Source organism: Trachemys scripta, chromosome 10, assembly GCF_013100865.1.
Source record: "Trachemys scripta elegans isolate TJP31775 chromosome 10, CAS_Tse_1.0, whole genome shotgun sequence".
Classification (NCBI taxonomy): Eukaryota; Metazoa; Chordata; order Testudines; family Emydidae; genus Trachemys; species Trachemys scripta.
Genome location: NC_048307.1, coordinates 36,424,344 through 36,445,746, shown reverse-complemented (window position 1 = coordinate 36,445,746; position 21,403 = coordinate 36,424,344). Strand labels below are relative to the sequence as shown.

Below are 21,403 nucleotides of genomic sequence, written 5' to 3'. Positions count from 1 at the left end.
GAATTTAAATATGGAGTTTTGGGAATAGCATGAAGTTCAGACCTTGACACCCAATGTTTTAGGGCATGTGGGCCTGGATCTTGTTTGTGCCAACTTCTATAGTAGGTACTTAACTTGGAATATTGTTGTTCCTACAGCACCAAAAGTATGGTGGGCTCTGAGATCACGTACTACTGGGGACACTTGTAATAGGATGCATGGACTGCCTAATTTATGCCACGTCTCTCTGCTATCACGTTAATAGGTCAACACGATCACAGAAAATTACAGCAGGGAAAAGGTCTGTTAGATCATAATAGCCATATCCCTGGGACAGGCACAACAGGACTGTGCCCTACAATACGTGCTATACTCGGACACTTATACACATGTACGTTAATTATACCACCAGAGTATAGTCATTTGTTTGGCTGGTCTTTCTTGGATACAGAGCCAAGCATTTGGCACAGTACTTCACTGGCTGGGCCCACTTCACTGGCTGGGCCCACTTCTCTTCCCTCATCAGTGTTCCAAGTGTGTAACTCAATTACTTTCTTAAGTGTTTGGCTAATCTAGAAGAAAGATAGCATTCATTAGCATAATCACCAACCTGCACCTAGAGAACAGCCAGGCATACACTCTGCAAGTTTACCTGTGCCAAGTACCCCAATTCTAGCCAACAGCACTCCAATCTTATGCATCTCTAAAATAGGTTTCCTCATTGAGCCAAACAGTGTGAAAGCTGAGACTACCAAAGAAAGCACTAAAATCACCTGACTCATCTCAAATGGTGACCTAAATCCAAATTTAAACACAGATTTCCAAAGATGAAAAGCCAGTTGCATTACCCATTCTTCTAACCTAGTGTTCCTTGGGAGGATTCACTAGAGTCAGGGATTCCACAAATCGGTGTCTGATACAGGAGTCTTAAGATCAGCGTCTGTAAGATTTGTCAGCTACGGGTAGGTGAAGCACAGGCCTAAAGTGACTTTGAAAGGATACGTTCCTTTGGAAGATGGCATTCTCTATCCCTTCTCTAAATTTCTTCCTGCTGGATTGAAACCATTGAGTGATGCAAAACAACAAGAGAAAACAGCCAGCAGTTAAAAGCCTCAGAGCTAAAAGCTTCTCCTGGTTTAATATGCAAAGCTCAAGCAGCTCAATCAAGAAACCAAAGCTAAATGTCATTTTCTCCCTTGGCACCATCACTCTGCTGCTAAAATAGAACAGGTTATGTCTAGTGGCTTGTCAAATTCCCAAGGCCCTGGAGATCGAGTGTCTGTAGAGACTGACAAAGAGGGAGCATGGGTAGCTTTTCACCTAGTACCTCACTGCCAGCACACAGCTAGTTAACAAATAACTGCTGTGAGACAATCACTTTGCCTCAGCCAAAAGACAGGCTGTGCTCTGTAAGTTTCAGTATTGTGCCAAAGTCAACGTACAGAAGAAGAGTGGCGCCTGCGCAGCAGTATGTAGAGAGGAGGAAAGGGTTGCAGAGAAGAACATGTTACCCCTATGTCTGCAGCATATCTGTTTTTGAAGCAATAAGCCTCACCCAGCAGAATGCAAGTCGTGCAGTGAGAACTACAGTAACCTAGCTGCATGTCAGGCCATCGCCCTATTCCTCATCCAGCTGCAATCAGAAATGGCAAACCAGGGCTGAAAGACCTGCTGCCATATTGCCGCTGCAGACCCAGACGTGCCACCCTAATAACGGACGGAGTGCCACCCCTTTCTATTGACCACCCCAGGCACCTGCTTCCTTCGCTGGTGCCTAGAGCTGGCCCTGGCTGTAACCACTCTGTAACCTCACCAGAAGCCTTGGAAATTCCCAATCAGTCACTCTGTTAGTGGAAACAAACTCAGTCCACACCGTTCCTTTGTCTCCATTCTGTGCTGTCTTGAAGAAACAAGTTAACATCACAGCTGAAATGACATCATCACCTTTTACCTACTTTGGACAAGTTAAGATTTTAACCAAGGACAAGTTTCAACACAACCGCTCCACACAAACAGTGCAGTTCAGCTACACCATGCACCCAGTAAACAGAAAATTCAGAGTTTGAAGGTTTTTGGCCTACATGAATTTCCTCTATAGCTTCAATTGCAGTAGGCTCTTAATTTACTACCCCATCCTGTTGTGTATGTTAAACAGCTGCAAGGAGAGGAAGGCTGGCTTTGTGATTAAGATCACAGAATTACAGAAGTGTAGAACTGGAAGGGACTCAAGAGGTCATCTAGTCCAGGGGTTCTCAAGCTTTTTCTTTCTGTCCCCCTGCCTCCAACATGCTAGAAAAACTCCAGGGCCCAGCGGAGGAGGAGGGGACTCGGATGGGGGGAGGAGCTCAGGGTGTAGGGAGAGGGATAGCTAGAGACTGTGTGCTGGGAGGGCTCCCCTACAGTCGCTCTTCCCTGAGGACTCTGCCAGCCACAAAGCTGGGTCCCCCCACCCAAGTGGCTCTTCCCAGCTGCATGAGCAAAGGGAGCTTGGAGCTGAGGAGCAGCTTCAACCCCGGGCACCAGCAGGAGACAAGGGAACGCTGCGGCTGCCTGCTCCGTGGCACCAGCCAGAGCAGCAGCTGCTCCACGCTGCCTGGCTCCGGCTTCCAGCCTCCCACTTGGTCAGGGGGCCTGGACAGAAGGGCGGGTGTGGAGCTGCCCCTAGTACTGCCCTGCTCTTGCACTGCAGTTTGGGGGGGAGGGGCAACGCCCTCCATGCCCCCCCCAAACTCCACCCATGGGCTCAGGGCTTCTGCCCCATGGGGAGCACCGGGGCTCAGGATTCAGCCCTGCCACTCCCAGCTTCAGCCCCTCGTGGGGCACTGGGGCTCAGGCTATGGGTTTCAACTGCGAGGCCCCGCAGACCTCATGAAAGGGCTCACGGACCTCCAGGGGGCAACAGACCCCCAGTTGAGAACCACTGATCTAGTCCAGTCCCCTGTACTCAAGGCAGGACTACATAATAACTAGACCATCCCTGACAGGTGTTTGTCTAACCTGCTCTTAAAAACCTCCAATGACGGAGATTCCACAACCTCCCTAGGACAGGAGTGTGCACAAAAGGGAGGGCAAGCAAGGGCATGCCCCCCCCCCAATAATCGACAGGGGCACAGAACCCGTTCAGCACCAGGGCTGGGGCAGAGGGAGTGAGTCCCTTGGGCTCCAGTGGGAGTTGACAGCTCCTCCGGCCCAGGGCTGTGGCAGGGGCAAAGAACGCATCCCTCCAAAAGCAGTGACATTTAAATTCCTGTACATACTCCTGTCCCTAGGCAATTTGTTCCAGTGCTTAACTATCCTGTCAGTTAGGAAGTTTTTCCTAATGTCCAACCTAAACTGCCCTGGCTGCAATTTGAGCCCATTGCTTCTTCTCCTATCCTCAGAGGTTAACAAGAACAATTTTTTTCGCTCCTCCTTGTAACAACTTTTTATGTACTTGAAAACTTATGTCCCCTCTCAGTCTTCTCTTCTCCAGACTAAACAAACCCATTTTTTTCAATCTTCTCTCATAGGTCATGTTTTCTAGACCTTTAATCATTTTTGTTGCTCTCTTCTGGACTTTCTCCAATTTGTCCACATCTCTCCTGTCGGGTGGCCAATTGTCTAACCACACAAACCCAAATACCCTTGCTCTGCCCCCTGCTCCACCCCTTCTCTATGGCCCTGCCCCGCTCACTCCATCCCCCTCATCCCCCATTGCTCGCTCTCCCCAGCCTCACTCACTCTCGCTGGGCTGGGGCAGGGGGTTGGGGTTCGGCAGGAGGTGCGAGGTCTGGGCTGGGGCCGAGGGGCTCGGAGTGTGGGAGGGGGTGCCGGGCTTAGCCTAGTGCAGCGAGTTGGGGTACAGGAGGGAGTGCAGGTGCTGGAGGGGGCTCGGGGCTGGGGCTTGCAGTGTGGGAGGGGTTGTGAGGTGTGGGCTCCAGGCTAGGGCAGAGGGTTGGGGTGCAAAAGGAGGTGCAGGCTCTGGGAGGGATTTTGGGTGCAGGAGGGGGTTCAGGAGTGGGGCAGGCAATTAGAGTGTGAGAGGGGTGAGGGTGCGGGCTCCGGCCAGGCAGCGCTTACCTCGGGCAGCTCCCAGGCAGTGGCACAGTGGGCCTCAGGCAGGTTCCCTGCCTACCCTGCCCCTGCGCCGATCCCGGAAGCCGCAGCGGCCGGCATGTCCCTGTGGCCCCCGGGGGGGCGGGGGCAGGAGGCTCTGCGCGCTGTCCCTGCCTGCAGGCCCCTCCCCCGCAGCTCCCATTGGCCACAGTTCCCAGCCAATGGGAGCTGCAGAATCGGCGCTCGAGGCGGGGGCAGTGTGCGGAGACCCCCTGCCCCCTTACCCCCCAGGGACGTACCAGCCACTTCCGGGAGCGGTATAGAGCCAGGGCAGGTGGGAGCTTGCCTTAGCCTCGCTGTGCTGCTGGATTTTAGCAGCCTAAAATCTCCCGGTTTGGCTTCAGTAACCTCTGGGAGATAGAGCCCAATTCCAGGAGACTTCCAGTGAAACCTGAAGGGTTGGCAATGCTATTCTCCTGAAATGTGGCACCCAGAACTGGACACAGTACTCCAGTTTAGGTCTAATCAGCACGGAGTAGAGGAGAAGAATTACTTCTCAGGTCTTGCTTACAACACTCCTGCTAATACATCTCAGAATGATGTTCGCTTTTTTTTTTTTTTTTTTGCAACAGCATTACACTGTTGACTCATATTTAGCTTGGGATCCACTATGACCCCCAGATTCCTTTCCGCAGTACTCCTTCCTGGGCATCATTTCCCATTTCATATGTGTGCAACTGATTGTTCCTTCCTAAGTGGAGTACTTTGCATTTGTCCTTATTGAATGTCATCCTATTTTCTTCAGACCATTTCTCCAGTTTGTCCAGATCATTTTGAATTTTAATCCTATCCTCCAAAGCACTTGCAACCCCTCCCAGCTTGGAATCATCCACAAACTTTATAAGTGTACCTTCTATGCCATTATCTAAATCATTGATGAAGATATTGAACAGAACAGGACTCAGAACTGATCCCTGCGGGACCCCACTAGATATGCCATTCCATCTTGACTGTGAACCAGTAATCACTACTCTCTAGGAACGGTTTTCCTGACAGTTATGCGCCCACCTTATAGTAGTTCCATAGGTTGTATTTCCCTATTGAGATCTAGGCTCTGCTTCCTGCATGACCTTGGCTTTTGCTTCAGTGCCTCCTCTGTGACATGTGGCTAATGACACTTTCCCACTTCACAAAGGTGTGGTGAGGAGAACTTAATTAATGATTGTAAAGGGCTCAGATACTCTGAGGATAGGGGGTTTTAAATATTCCCTTTACTATGGCAGCTGGGGTGGAACCCTTCCCCTTCATCCAGAAGCCAAAGAATATTGTCCCTGCAACAAGGTCTGCAGCTACAACAGCCTACGAGCTGTGGTGCTAATCCAGGGCTCCTGGTTAAGCATAAAGACTGTTTGCAGCAGTTTATTCATTCCCATATTCTTGCATTATGTAGAGCAGGATGAAAGTTCATACATCATGCCAGGCCCTCACCTGATGTAAACCAGCAATCCTTCATTGAAGTCAATGGAGCTATGCTGATTTGTCCCAACTGACAATTTGGCCTATTCACTCCTTTACTCTTTTCACAGTTATTGCAGCCACCATGAGAAACTAATTTTACACTGAGGTCTGACATTTCTGGACTACGCACACTGACACTCATTTCATAGTGTCCGTGCCACTCCCTGTTCTCGACAGTGGCACTGGGCTGACACACAACTAAACATTCACCTCTGGAGATCTGGCTAGCCATCTGATTTATAGGAAAACCGTCACTATAAAGCCCTCATATCACTGAGCACAGCTGGCAGTCCCTGTCTAGGATTGGAATAACAGAGGCAGCTGTAGGTCAGAACAGAGGTCTGTTAGTGGGACTGAGACAGTAACAGGTGCTGCAGATCACGATTGAGGTACATTGGTGGTAATGTGTGTGGGAAACTTGTATAACACCTACTCACATCATGCACTGCTTCAGCAGGGGTGAAACTGGAAAAAAAATAAAAGAAGTGGTCCTCTTCCAAGCACAGATGTGAACCCTGCTAACCTATCCTCAGTCCCTCACTTTCACCAATGCGACAGATCTACCTACACCTTCAAAATTATGTTTTACATCTATGGGGATAATTTTAAAATGCAAGCACTTAAGACAAGACACCAAAACAAGATACCCCAACCATAAATATTTATTAACGTCTCTACAGTCTCTTGAAAATGAAGAGTGCCATGTTATGTCTTCCATGACTACTCAAATTAGCAAATCCCTCTTAGTGGACCCCCAGGTTTAATAGTTATCTGGTTCCGACTGGTCCCAGGTGGTTTTGGAACAGCACAACAGATCCTCCGGCTCTTTCAGAGCCTAGAAGAAAATAGTAAGTAGCTGGCAGGATTCTAATACAGTCTACTAAAAATTCCACTACAGAGGCATGTAAAGTGGGCATTTTTGAACCTTTGTGCTAATCTGAGCATCCAAACACGGGATCTGGACATCCTAGCTACATTTCTATGACATTACTTTGCCAGTGTTATCATCCTGCTATGAAATAAGCATAGAAAGAAAACAGAGCCAAAAACTACCATATAGATTATCCATTGTTGTATGCAGTGTTGTTGCAGCATGTTGGTCCCAGGATATTAGTGAGACAAGGTAGGTGAGGTAATCTCTTTTATTGGACCAAATCGCCAACAGAAGTTGGTCCAATAAAAGGTATTGCCTCACCCACCTTGTTTCTCTAACAGATAATATATAAGACAGTCAGATTCAGGTGTCTCCCAGTGCACCTGAATCTGTTTCCTTTGTCTCATATCTTAGATCTCTGATGCTTTCTACATAGTCAGATATGTGGCTCTTGGTGTTGTAAGAGTAGCTAGTTGTATTTTGGAGATGGCATTTTTATTTTTTTTCTTTCCAAAAGAAAGGAGGTTGGAAAAATCAGGCAAACTAACACCCAAGCAGTTTGGGTAGAAAGTGACACTTTAGAATTAAAGTGTTTCATGCTTAATCAGTCAAAATTTTATTTTCGCTTTTGTAATCAATTACATGTAATTATGAGAAGAGTGAGACACGTATCAACACCAGGTGCACAAAGAGGGGCTGAAAATCCAATCTTGCAGCATGTGGAGTTGATTACACCCTGTGCATAGGAAATGTAAGCTACTACCCAAGCCCATTTCTCCACTCCCTCACAGGGGTAGTATGTCAATCTCTCTCTCTCTCTCACACACACACACACACACACACACTGCACAGCTGTAAATGACAATGGAGACACAAGACAGAAGAATCAGGTGCAAAGACAAGGAAAGCTGGATTCCCTTTGAGTCAGTTCCATAAGGTTCCATTTCCTCACTGATACAGGCCTGGTCTACTCTTATAAGTTTTTTTGGCATAGCTATGTCTGCTAAGTGTGTGTGTGGAAGGGAAATCACACCTCTAAAGCTTAGACACAGTTATACCATCAAGAGAGCCCTTTTGTCAATACAGCTTATTTTGTTCAGGTAACTGTTATACAGGTATCCCAGCCAACCCTTTCTAGTGTACGCAATATCACAAAGCCAGAAAGGAATCTTTTGACTCTCGCTTGAGCGTCCATGTGGAGACACGCTCAGAAGACAGGATTCCCCAGTGCCCTAGTCCTCCACATGTCGAAGCTCCAGAAGTCCATATCACTTGTGGTTGTGTTCCCCTTACATGGAGGAATCAACAGGTTGGACAGCAACAAGACATAGGGAGATCAAGGTGTCAGAGGGACAAAGAGGTGTTCTCTCCATGGCAGAAGCTTGTTCTCCATGAAGCACACCGTTCATGTACCAGTATGGTCTACAGCATGTGCAAAATTCCCCAGCACTTGCAAACACTTTCCCTCAAACCTGGGCTCCCCACAAACCAGGTCTGAATGGACACTGTAAAGAAATGCAGGTAGAAAGCAGATTTAACCTGAATTTATCTTTGGGGATTGTAATCAGATTCGTTCCAGTCTCTTCTTAATTTCACAATATCCTGATTGCCTGCCTAGCATTGCTGGGTATGTCTACACAGCCTATGGCAGCAAGCCTCCCGGCTTGGGTTGGCCAACTTGTGCTAGCAAGATTTGCGCTAGCACTCTAAAAATAGCTATGTAAACAGCACTTTGAAGTTGTGGCGCTGGCTGGAGCTCAGGGGAGGGGTCTCACTGTCTCTTCTGCAATGGCAGAACAGAAAATTCTGGAAAAGGGGGGAAAGTGTATAAGAGGAAAAGACACAGTGACCCACAATGATAGGGTAAGTGAAAACCTTTCATCTCATCTATGTACCTGTGCAAGTACTGAAACAGCCGGCACAGCTTCTGAGCATCAGACTGGAAAGGAAATTTTAAGAGATATTATAAAGCTATTTAATTTTATAAACACACCATTTCTCCAGTACTCTCTCTATGACCGAACTGATACAAGAGGAATGGAGAGAGAGAAAGAGCGCAGCCCTAAATGAGTGCCCCACCCTGCATGAATTGCTTCTCTTTGGGTCTGGAAGCACTCCAGTGATATGTTCTGCTATACAAATCTGCCATCCATCACAAGCGCTCTCTCTAAAAGGAAAACACCACGTACAGTTCAGAAGGTGAATTTTGGGGAGAGACACTGTTGAGCAGAATGTCACTGGTGTCTACATTTCCACTCCCCCAAAAAGCAACCCTTTCACTGAACCATGAGAGCAAACATCCCTAGCAAGAGGCATCAAAGACCCTGTTAGAACTCGCCTGCCAATTGCTCATATGTGAATGGAAAAATAAGCTACACAAAGCATTTTCCCAACAATAAGAATCAAAGTCACATGCCACCATACATACTGGAACAAGGGGTGCTGGAGGTGGGGCAGCACCCCCTGGCTTGAAGTGGTTTCCATCATATACAGGGTTTGCAGTTTGTTTCAATGGCTCTCAGCACCTGTACTATACAAACTGTTCCCCTGCAAGCCACAAAACAAAAGAGAAATCTTACACATCTGGAATGCTTTGGCATCTTTAAGCATGATCTAAAGCACCCACAAAGCTGAATTCTCTCCCCAAAGAGAAGCATACAAGTGTACAACGACTGTTATACCCTACACTGGCAATCCCTGAGGCTTATTAGAGAATATTCCATGAGGTTAATGGCACTGGATTTGTTTTCTTTCCATTCTCACCAGCCACTGTACGTCTGGAAACAAGAGACTCCATTAAGGTAGCTCCCACACACATACCCTCTTTGAACTTAGACTGTTCAACAGCTCATCGTCCTTTGTGTAATATCCTGTTGCGGCTCCCAATGCTTGGAGTTCCAGAAAAAGGGTCATTTGGCACCTGTAGCTTTAATGTCGTGTAGTAGGGAGAACAGGTGAAGCAGTTTAATATAAAAAGAAAGAACAAGAAAAAAGACTATGTATGTGCGCATGCAGTAAAGGATCAGGAAGACTGAATGTCCAAGTTGTGCATACATCTACAATACACTTTCAGCAAGGAAGCAGACACTAGTGCTCTATACCTTTCAAAGGCACCCCATTCAAAGATGATGGAATAGTCAATTGTGCTCAGATATCCCATGAAACAACACAGACACATATACACCATTTACAAAGGTTTCTCCCTTACCCCCAAGCCCTGGTGATAAAACAGATGAAAGCCTTCCCTGCCCGCACAACTGCCCACACAAACACAGGCAGATGCATCGGGAGGGAGTGGTGGACTTTTTTTCTCCCGGTACCTGCATTCGGTGACACTACAGCAGTAGCTGCCACTTCGACGGCCACTCTGACGGTCTGAGCGGAACTCATTCCTCGACTTCCTCAGGCTGAAGTACTCCGTAAGCTTCCCGAATGAAGACATGGCACCAGTGGTGTCCGAGCATTTGCACGCATACATCCGTGTGCCCTAATCTGAACACACAGTCACACATGCTAGAGCCAGTGTGCGTTCACTACCCCGTGCATTTCACTTTTGGGGGAGGGACAAGGAGGGAGCACTACGAGAGTCGGAGAAAAAGAGAGAGGACAAAGGAGCAGTTTAGAGAGGTCCATGATTTGCTGCACGCTGACATTTTTCACATTTAAAAAGAAGAAATAAAATCCAGTGTGTATTTATCCAAAAAGCAAATACTGGCAGAGGGAGAGCTGCTGAGTTTTACTGCAGCTGCCACCGAACTGAATTAAGGAGAAAGAAAAAAATAATCCCCTCTGGAAAGAATCCCTTGGTAGTGACGGCATATATCTCACTGCTCTTGCTGTGAGCAGCAGCTCACCAGACACATGCTGCCACATCAGAAATAGAGGGATTTGGGCTCTAAGGATGCCCACGAGGTATGTAGGAGGCATCCAAGATCTCAGTTTCATTATTCCTTGAACAAGAGAAATGGGGAGACACCGTCCAACTTAGTGGCAGATGATAATACACACACTCCAAAGAACCAGTGTGTCTAAAGGCATTTCCAAAAGGTCCATCACCATCATGTCTGGGCACTGAAATAAACTCAATCAAGTACGTGGAAATTTTTTATTCTTCTTATTTTTCTTATAGCTATTCAGAGTTTGTAAGCCTGATGCTATCTGGAGGTGGGGAGAGGACGACAGTGAGACCTGGGGAAAACTCACTTCAGCCCCAATTAGCAACAATGCATTAAGTCTGTGAAAATGTAGCCAGGAGAAAGAATATTTGTTGGAATATAAAAAAGCAAATAATGTGCTTAAGATCTTCAAGAAAACAACATTGACTCCTGGCAAATCAGTCAACTGCCTTCACATCCTTTTGATCGCTCGATTGTGGATGCCATATTAAAAATAAAACATTAATTGCTGATTTTCTGCCCACAGCTATCTACGGCAAACAGAACCCACTTGCAATAAAGGATGGGCATCCAGCACTGCAACCCTGCTATGCATTTTTCTACTTCCCAATTCATCCTTCTGTTCTCTTCTTCCTTTTCACAAGGCTCTCATTTGCTCCTCTATCTGGATCAAACATTGGAAACAGCAGTTTACCACCAAAGGAGATGCTAATAGCTGCTTCCCAAACACAGTGCAGGCGCTGGGGGTGAGACAACCTAAGACCTGCCTGAGAACAGCTATACCATCCCTGTCACACTCCTACACAACAATCAGCTTACTTGCAATTCTTTAAAAGCAACTGTCCTCTCTGTGTTGGGGCTTGTCTGTATTTTAACATCTCTGTTTCCTGCACCTTGACGCTGGGGAGTGGGATTATTCTAGCAAAAATAAAATAAATGATAGAACCTGCTTTCCCCTAAGCAAACCTGTGCACAAAGCAGAAATCACCAGTACAATCCCCCTGCCTGATCCACCATCCGCTGCGCTGGCTGAGATGCCTGAACATTATTACAGCAGGAATGGGGGAGGGGAATCAAGGGGTAGAAGAGAGAAGGAGGCAAATAAATAAATAATCAACCCAAATGAATCCGATGTGCATAAAGCACCTGCTGGCTCCTTTCAGCCAAGCAGCTTTGGGAGCATCTGTTGTGGCGGCGGCGACAGCAGCTCCAGCTCCTCTGCAGTCTCTGAATGAATCTCTGTCCCTTTCTCTCTGGCTCCCAGTGACATGCCTCGCAGCAGGTACAAAAACCTTCCCAATACCTTCTCGCTCCCATTAATATTGGATGAGCTCAGAGGGCAGGCTCAGGAATCCATTCTCCCCCCGCACCCGCCAAAAACCAGCTCCACTTCTGCCTGGATGGTGCAGGAATTTTTTGTTAAGACAATTCAGTTGCTGAGAGAGGGATTGAGACAGAGCGTTTGTTATCTGTCTCACACACACACACGGAGCACTCTGTCTGCCCCTCTTATCAAACTGCCAGATTACCATCCTCAATGAAATGTAATACTTCAAATAAAAAAGGTCTAGGAGAAACAGAATGAAGTGGGGGGGAGGGTTCGGAGGGAGCAGCTTAAAGGGAAACCAAAAAATAAAAGAGACAGATAGACATGGAAGGGGACAACTATTTTCTCTGCACTGAACATGAAAGCTGTAATATGCCTGCTCTTTCTAGGCAGACGGGGCTTGCGGGAAGCAGGCAGACCTTTGGCGGATTATGAGAACTGTTACCTGGTGCAGAAGAAATTATCTTCTATTGAACTATGTAAAGGGCAAAGGGGGAGGGGATGAGTTTAAAACCACACACACATTCCCAGGCAGGCTCGGGAGAGAATAGAGAGAGAGAAGAATATCAAGATGAGGTTAATTTGATACTTTGAGACCCCTCTCATCCTCATCCTCTTCCATGCTAGCTGATGGGAGGGCAGATGTGCAACACAGGCCTCTCAGGGGAGTCTTGCTCAACTGTCTGCACTCCTCATCGGCATGGCTGTGAGGAGAAATGCTCCCCCTGGTATCTCTCTAAGTGTCTGTGTGTGAGGCAGATGGGCATCCCCCTACATAATACCCTGCCTAAAGCAGGGATGGGGTCAACTCGGGATGTTTCAATGATCTGGGTTGAAATCACAGCAGGAAAAAATGTCTGTGCCAACCCACTGGTTGCACAATCTACTACCCCATGGTGGTTTCAAACTAACCACACCCTCTCCCCAGACCAGCCTGGGTTGGGGGGCATAGCCAAGGGAGCCCAAAAGTGTACAAAAGAGGGAAGGCGGGGGGAGAATTGCCTTGCACTGCTCTCCAGCAAATCCATCCAGTTGATGCTCTGGGTGTCCCTAACCTCTGTTTGCCAGAAGCCGGGATTGAACGACGGGACGGATCACTCAGTGATTGCCTGTTCTGTTGACTCCCTCTGAAGCACCTGGCACTGGCCACTGTCAGTAGACAGGGTACTGGGATGGATGGACCATTGGTCTGACCCAGTATGGCCATTCTTATGTTCTTATGAATCTCACACTACTTGGGAACTTTTTTCTTAAAGCCCCAGCTCCTGGAATCAAGAATCTCAGCTTTCATTTATACAGAAAATACGTTTCTAGCCCTCGTGGTTGCAGAACAACACTTGAAAATAGGAATCCTACAGGTTCTAACATCAGAGAGCAAATGAAAGGAAACCAATGTTTTTTATTTTAAAATCTCATGATTATTTGGGGCCTGACTCGTGATTCTGGAAAGCTTAGGGTTTGCAATGCTTTAATTCCCCCTCTGGTCCAAAATCAAACACCCTACTCCTCTCTAGCAGTTTAAATGAGCATCTCCTTCTAGGGGGTTTCTAGAAACCTGCTCCCTTTTTCTGTCCTCACCAGACAAATATGTAGGGCATACAGAAAGAAAAAGATGACTAGCTAGTCAGTTTGATAGAGTTCAAGGCCAGAAGGGACTGCCAGATCATCCAGGTGGACTTTCGGTCTCTCACTGGTCACCAAAACCATCAAACACCCACACACTAAACACAACGATCAAAACTAGACCAAAACAGCCCAAGTAGACCAAAACAGGAGACTAGACTGTTATGTGCCATAAGTAGAGAATAGGAGGGAGATAGGTGCGCCAATGCCCAATGAGGAAATGACTAAGGCTACATCTACACTACAGGGTCGATCCCCGAGAAGTCGATTTCTACCCGCCAATTCAGGCGGGTAGTGTAGACCCAGCCTAAGTGAGATATACCCTGATAATCCTGGCAAGTGACCTGCATCCACACACTACAAAGGAAGGTAAAAAACCCCAAGGTCACTGTCAATCTGGAGGGAAATCCCTTCCTGACCCCACAGATGATGATCAGTTAGATTCTGAGCATGTGAACAAGAACCAGCCAGCCATATATCAGAGAGAGAAGATTCTCACTCCCACCCCGCAAGATTCTCACTCCCACCATCGAATAGCCCATTGCCAGCCATGGCCATCCCTGATGCTTGAGAGGAAGGAGTCAAAAAAAGCCCCCCAAAACCCAAAGACACTGGGGTTAAAAGATCCCTTCCTGACCACTACAGGTGACTTGCTGATGCCCTGAAGCATAAGATTTTAGGGACATAAGACATGAGTTGGAAGGGACTCCCAGAGCTGCCAAATCCAGCTCCTGTACCATTGTCAACCCCATCATACAATGCCCCTCATGAATTTGTCAAGCTCTCGTAAAACAAATTATATTGTTTGCCCCCAAAATTCCTACTGGGATGCTGTTTCAGAATATCACCCCCTAGAAACCTTCTTCTAATTTCCAGCCTAAATTTGTCCAGGGCCAATTTATACGCATTTGTTTCAGTGCCATCATTATCCCTTAGCTTCAATAGCTCTTCACTCTCTCTGGCGAACAGATGAAATGTCATTCTGGCTCCTTACACTAGGCACCTCTGGAAGAAATTAGGGATGAAGTTACTCCATGCAGCCCTGGGAGGTAGCAGACATATGAATGTACTGCTCAGTGTCCTGAGCTCTAAAAATGTATGAAAGGGCAACAATGCAGAGTCATGTGTATGCAATGTAAGATTATACATTTGGTAATTTATGTGCACCAATTTTTTTCATTCCACCCATTAACCCAGAAACTGCACTCCCAAATGTGTGCCCCTGCTCTGGGACTTTCACAACTTCCCCACTTCCTGGCTGCTTCTTCCAGCCTCTCCCCAGGTTCTCTCTTTCACCCTCCCTGCTGCCTTTGTGTGTTGGAAAGGGGACCCATACACACTGCTTTCCCCACTGCAGAATTCTAATACCTCCAGGGATCCCTTTTCACATCTTTCCAACAATAGGCATTGAAAAAGTCTTCCAGACACATTCTGAACACATCCACACTATGTATCTATCCAGGAATTTATGCCATATTCATTCATACTTCATATCTGAGCCTCATGAAGTATCATTTGTCTTTGCCTCCAATGGTAAAACTGGTTCTCCCTCCTACAATTTTAAAAAGAATGACAGAATCATTAAAAACAACTGTTCGATATTTTAAGTTTTCCATGCATGCAATATCCTTTGCATATAAACTTATAAACTAGTACAACGTTCTAGCATTTGGCCTTTCCATTGCAACTGGTATCTTTGCCAAATGCCTGTTTGCAGTAGCAGCCCATTTACAATGGTAAATGGTATTTTCATCTGTTCTAACATATGTCTGGAGCATCTTTCAGTTACTGGCACCCCCTTAGGGTTGAGTGGGCTGTTGGGGCAAACCTGCCTCAGTTGCCCCTTTGCTTGGCCAATCACAATTTAGTCCCATGTCTGGCAGTTCCTTTCTATGACTCCAGCCCTCTGGTCGGGCCATTAATAGTCTCCCCTCTTGGCACGGTAAAAAGTCTAGTGAAATGGAAGGCCAGCAACATTAGTGAATGGTTGTCAGTCTCCGGACTCTTGGGGTTTGGACCCCTTTTCTCTGCAGCCTTCAATAACCTCTCTGCTGGGGTTGGTAGGGAACCCAGGCCTACCCACTCCTTTGGGTTCCAGTCCAGGGACCCTATATGAAGCAAATGGAACCAGTTTCTCCCAGTCCCTTACTGCTTCCCTGGACTGCTTTCTACCATACCTCTTTTGTAAGCTACTTTCCAGACCCACGCTCTGTGATCCTCTTCTTCTGGAGGTTCAGATACCTAGGCAGCTTCCCACCAGTCTGCAGCTGAAGGACCTGCTTTTAGAGGTTCCTCAGACTCCCGGGCACTCATGCCTCCCTTAATACCCGCAGCCTTTTCCTCTCCCCAGCTGTCACACGGCCACTAGTCTGGTCCAACTGTGGAGGGAGCTCGTCTCCCTGATGACCCTTTAGCAGCTGGAACAGTATGGGGTCTGTACATCCCATGACACCATATTTGGATGACTGACTTCTCAAAGCCACCTTAGGTCTTATCAAGGACATGCTATTGACATGCTCTCCAAAAGAGGTCCCTACCCTTTCCAACAAAAAGAGCTCTATTTTCAGGAGTGGATCTAGATTCCCAGGAAGGCAGAACAGTCCTTCCAGAGGAAAAATTCAGGAAATTGCAGTTCAACACTCAGGGCCTATATCAAAACCCTTCTCAAAAGGTGACATTCCATCTAGGGCTACTAGGATTAATGGCTCCAATAACTGATGTAATGCTGTATGCCAGACTCAGGATGAGGCCTCTTCAGCACCGGGCATCTCAGAACTTCAAACGAGGACAGTATGTTCAAGGAAGTTTCTACCCCAAGAAAGAGTCTATCATCTCTATCTACCTCCTGAAAATGTTCTAACAGCAGCATTAATCAATCCTCCCCAGCTTTCAGTGACAGTCACTTTTGATATGTCCCAGACAGATGAGGGCATATCTCAGCAGTCTGCTCGAGATCATTAGAATCATGAAGAAATGTCCTAAACGTCCTAAAACTGAGAGTGATTCGTTTAGCTCTAAGTTCATTTCTGCCTCACATTTGGAACAGAGTGATGCAAGTTACCACGGACCACACAACAGCGATGCATTACTTGATTACCTGGTGAGAGCTCACTTGTCTGAAATCTGCAGAGAGGTAATCAAGCTTTGGGAATTGTGCATAATCCACAGGATTTATCTAGTTGCGCTACACACAGCAGAGGAACACGACGAACCCGAGGATCGGCTCAGCAGAGATCTGAGTCTGTTGCATGAGTGGTCATGGAAGGAGTTGGTAATTCAAGACAGTCAGTGTTCCTTCATGAGATTTAAATTTAGTATTGATGCAGCTCATGACTCCACCACTTGAGCCTATGTCAAGTTGTTCATTATTTAATTTATCCACCAAAATAGCTCTCATAATAGCCATTATGTCAGCAAGGTGAATTAATGAGTTACATGCACATATGGCAGACTGTAGCAGGGTGGTTACCCCGCTCCTGCCCTGAAGGGCTTAAAACAGCCCTGGGAGAGGGCTGTGGCAGGGGAAAAGCTGGGCTGATTGGAAAAGCAGCCACAGCTGCAACCAGTGCAATGAGGGCCCAGCTGGCCCTTATAAGAGGGCGGTGGGCCAGAAGGAAAACGAGTCTCTCTCTAGCTGTAGAGAGAGATGGGCCTGGCTGCTTGGGAGCTCAGCAGGGTACCCAGAGTGGAGCAGGGCTGGGGAAAGGTCAGAGGAGCTCGGGAGCTCCAGGCTGGAAAACCTCAGGCTGCAGGCCTTGGTAAAGGCCGGGAAGGGTACTGGGGTTGCAGAGGTGCAGCCCAGGGTAGACAGAGGCAGCAGGTCCAAACCCCCCTTGCCAATGATGAGTGGTATAGACTGCAGTCTGCCCCAGTGAGCGGGGACTAGATAGTGACTGGCAGTAGCCACTGAGGCGAGGTGAAGGTAGAGGGTTCCCTGGGGTGGGGAGACCCAGAGAGTAGGGGTACTTCCAGGGGGCAGCACCCAAGATAAAGGGGCACGGGGGTCTGGGAGGGACACAGGGGCCAGCGGCAGGCAAGACACCGGCCTGCAGAGGGCGCTCTGGGCTGGAAGAGCTAATTCCCAGGACAACCAGCAGGAGGCGCCGCACCGGTGAGTCATTGCCCCACCACACAGACCCATCATTTACTGTAATTCATAAAGGCAGTTGTGCTTAGACCTAAATTCTTAATCCTAAATTCTTCTGAAAATAATATCTGACCTTCATATAAATCAAACAGTGAATTGACCTGTTTTTAATTTCCAGGCCACATGCTTATAAAGGGGAGTCTAAACTACATAGTTTGGATGCTAAAAGGGTGCGGTCCTACTACTTGAATAGGAGAAAAGAAACGAGAGGCTCTGAAATCCTATGTTGAAAATTATAAGGGGTGGGCCATTTCAGCTCAGTCGTTGTCTAGATGAGTCAGACAATGTATAGAGGAGAGTTATCCTTCAATTTCTCCTCCTGCTAGAATTAAAACAAGCTTTATTGGAGCAATGGGCTGCCTCTTCAGCACATCCTGCTTGTTGAAATTTGTAGGGGTGCCACTTGGCACTTGATTCACACTTTTATTAAGCATTATGCTTTTGGCATCTAGCTCTGATGTTCAGGTTGGGAACGCAGAACTTCAGTCAGTAGGACCCGAATTCCTCCATCCACTAACAAATACTGCTCCCTACACTATCTCACTAGTGTGAATATGTAGAGGACACTCTAAAGAAGAAATGGAGGTTACTTACCTGTAACCAGACTTCTCTGAGATGGACTCTGCATATTCACAGTCCTCCGCACCTCCCACCTTCTCCTCCTCTACAGTCCTAATTAGCTCTGAACTACTGACATGGTAGAAGGAACAGAGATAGCCTGTGGCGCCACGCCCCCTTTTATAGCCTCGCCCTCAGAACATGCACAAATGCTGAGGAGAGGGGTAGGAGGAGGGGTGCGAGTGCTCTAGTGGGCACTGTGACCAGAGGTTGCCACTGTCCATGCTAGACCGGTTGGCACACCCCAAGAGCGGAACTAGGCAGAGTCCATCCTTAAGAACTCCGGTTACCTCCATTCTTCTTGTACTCGGGGTATGGATGGAGAGTGAGGGAACCAATTATATGTTTTAAGTCATATAATTCCTCTATATTCTGTAGCTGTCAGCAGCCTGCTAGACCCTTGTTGTAAGTTAGAGAAACTCTGAAGCTGTAATTTATACTCTGCTTCCTATGGCCTCTTATGGTCCCTGGGAAGTGAAAACAGCTATAGCACAGTACACTCCAGCCATGCCCCCAAACATGTCCCCTACACTGGGCGCTGGAGCAGGTCTGGTGTACAGTCCTTACACTAGCTCTGTACTGTCTAGAAGATATTATGAGGGCACCATTTCCACCTACTGTAAGGCCCATTATGCTTATGTTGACATGCCAGAGATTTCTGCAGGAGCTGCCAACTCCCTACAGCTATCTGCTCAACTCAGCTACTTTCTAGCTTTCATGAGGCCTGGGTGGCCTTCAAGCTGTCACCTGATCCGTGGCCTAGGAGGCAGACTAGTCACAGATCGGGCTGGTCCCAATTCCCCTTAAAGGCGAGCTTCCCCGTGACAATGACTGTAATAGTGCACGCATGAATCCAGTGGACAAAAATGAGAGGCTGGGACCAGCTGGTACCTCTCCCCCTCCTCCCCACCCCTCCCACCAGACAACACCAGGACTGACCAAGACCTTTCCCCTTCCTTCCCACCAGAGAGACTCTCTCAGACCCATCTCCCCGCTTCCCAGAACCTGGCCCACTACCTCCTCATACTGCCTCCGATACCTCTTCCACTTCCCAGCCCGTTCCAGAAGAAGGGATGATAGCTCGGCAAGGACAGACATGTGCCACACTGCAAGCAAAGGGGAAGAACCCACACCCACACACACCTACCTACTACCCCTCGGAACATAACCTTTACTACTTGTCAGCTAACCTGGGCCCCCTCATTAAGAAACTCCTGGTTGCGTCCCTGGGAAAGTTATAGGTGCCAGGGAGTAGAAGAGAATGGTAGAATACACAATATGGAGACCAGAGCCATAGAACAAGCATGTGAGGCTAGGGCAAAGAAAGAGGAGAGGGAGGAACAGGAGAGAAGCAAATTACAACAGAGGTGGAAGACAGAAAAGAAAACACAATGAGAATGCATAAGAGATGACCACAGAAGGAAAGCTACAGAAAATCCATGGCCTTTGGGTATGTCTACACTGCAATTCAAGGTGTGAGCCTCAAAAATAAATATCCTTTTAAAAAAATAGGTATAAACTTTTTTGATCTTTAAGAAAGCTCAAGTCTGAGTTTTGAGCCATGTCATTTCCCCCTGTTCTAGAATCAGCCAGGAAAGGTGCTCCCTGCTTGTCCTGCCAATTTGAAAGTTGGAGTTTGCATCACCTGTCGACAAATGTGGATTAATAGTTTCAGTGCTACAAAAGGGAACAGAACACAGCAAGTGAACAAATGGCTAGGAAATGTATATAGTTCTAAAAGGAGATGCTCTTACTTCCATTTCTAATGACTTTACATATATACAGTGATTATATTGGTAAGAAGACTTTTTTCTTTTTCACCAATTCGAAATGTTTGCACCTATTCTTGGCTGTAGGCACATTCTACAAATTAAAATCCACAAAATGCTTGACGAACTACCCATAGTGTATGCAAAAAACAGTGGCTTGATGTAACAGTCACCTCACAACAGGCCGTGCTACATTCCTCAACCAGCCCACTCCCCAAATGAAAACCTAAGCTTTACAACATGCATGCAAGATTATCAAATTCAAGCTCTGTGCTACCCAGAGGAGAGTGAGTTCACTTCTAAAACAGAGCACCCCAACCTGAAATGACCCTGCCACCAGCCCTCTCTTATTCAAACTAGGAGGCTGACAGCTCGAGCACCTATATTGATCTCACGTGAAGCAGGATCTCAGAGAAAGAGGTGGTCTCTTTGGTAAACAGGTCCATGACAACTTAGGCCTTTTGACTTTGAGGTTACAATAAACTCCACCAGCAATGTATTTACATCCAGCGCACATTACAGTGTACCAGCGTAATGTGCTCTCTGCATGTGCACCACTTAATAAGCAAGCAGCATTTTCAGATTGTCTCAAGCGGTAGCTTAATTCAGAGCCCATTAGCGATCTCTTCTCGAGGTGGCAAAGGCATGGAATGGGTAATTATTTCCAGTAGCATCTAGAGGCCATTATCAGCACCCAATTGTACAAGACAGACCTGTATAAGGTCTCCCCACATTACACAGAACGGGGCATTCCTGGCCATGACTGCCACCACAGCATCCAGAAGCAGTCCAGGATGTAATAAAACTCCTAAAAGTTACAAACCTGTTAAAATCTCTTTGGAGCAGAGACTTTGTGTTCCGTGTGTGTACAACACCTAGCAAAACGGGGTTCTGGCCCAAGACTAGGGCTCCTAAGCAACACAGTAATACAAGTAACCATTAATAATAAATGGCACCTCTGCTCCCTCACTGTGCTGGACATCACCTTTGCCAATGCTTCCAGCTGATTCCCCTCATCATCTCCTCCATTTTGTCTACAGCACATCACAGCCAGTCAGTCCTCTTCAGGCTGACACTGGTCATCTATGGTCACCCAGGATTTGCACCGAAAGGTGCAGTAAAACATATGCTGCAGACAGACAACACAGCCTCCTTAGTAGCTCTGCTAGTGGCTCTGTATCTACATTGAATGGGAGGGATGAAAAGCTGAACCCCTTCCCTACCTCACACAAGCATGTATTTATATGTACACACATTCCCTTCCCCTCCTCACAACACCTACTTGCCTAGCAGCTTAATTTTGTTGTTGTTAAAAGGGGAATAATTCAGCATTATCTGATGCAACTTCAGTACCAACAGATCACTCACTATAATATACTCCTGAAGGCATTCTGCGCCAAAAAAAATTAAAAATTCTGCACACAATAATTTAAAATTCTGCAAAATTCTGCAAATTTTATTTGTCAAATAAATGTTGAGGCTCCAGCATGGCACTGGGGAGCACAGGCCACTGGCTGCACAGAGGTGGGAGATCATTCTGCAGCTCCCCACCAGGACATGGACTGAGCGGTGAGGCTGCACCCACCCTGACACAGCGCAAGAACCGGGCATGCCCAG

The 21,403-nt window shown here is 47.2% G+C and overlaps 1 protein-coding gene across 15 annotated transcripts in view; it reads right to left on the bottom strand.

Annotated features, from left to right (window-relative positions):
* The window catches only part of LOC117883932 (ankyrin repeat and fibronectin type-III domain-containing protein 1-like), a 607,608-nt gene that overhangs the window by 423,070 nt on the left and 163,135 nt on the right, over positions 1–21,403 (bottom strand). For 2 of the 15 annotated variants that reach the window (XM_034783830.1, XM_034783831.1), the window contains exon 1: positions 9,727–10,060. The exons of 11 other annotated variants lie outside the window; for them this stretch is intronic. In XM_034783830.1, the coding sequence (XP_034639721.1) occupies positions 9,727–9,884 (158 nt within the window). In that variant the 5' untranslated portion in view covers positions 9,885–10,060. Of the gene's footprint in view, positions 1–9,726; positions 10,062–21,403 lie in introns of those variants that run through there. 2 more of the 15 variants (XM_034783841.1, XM_034783842.1) reach the window with 2 other exon arrangements.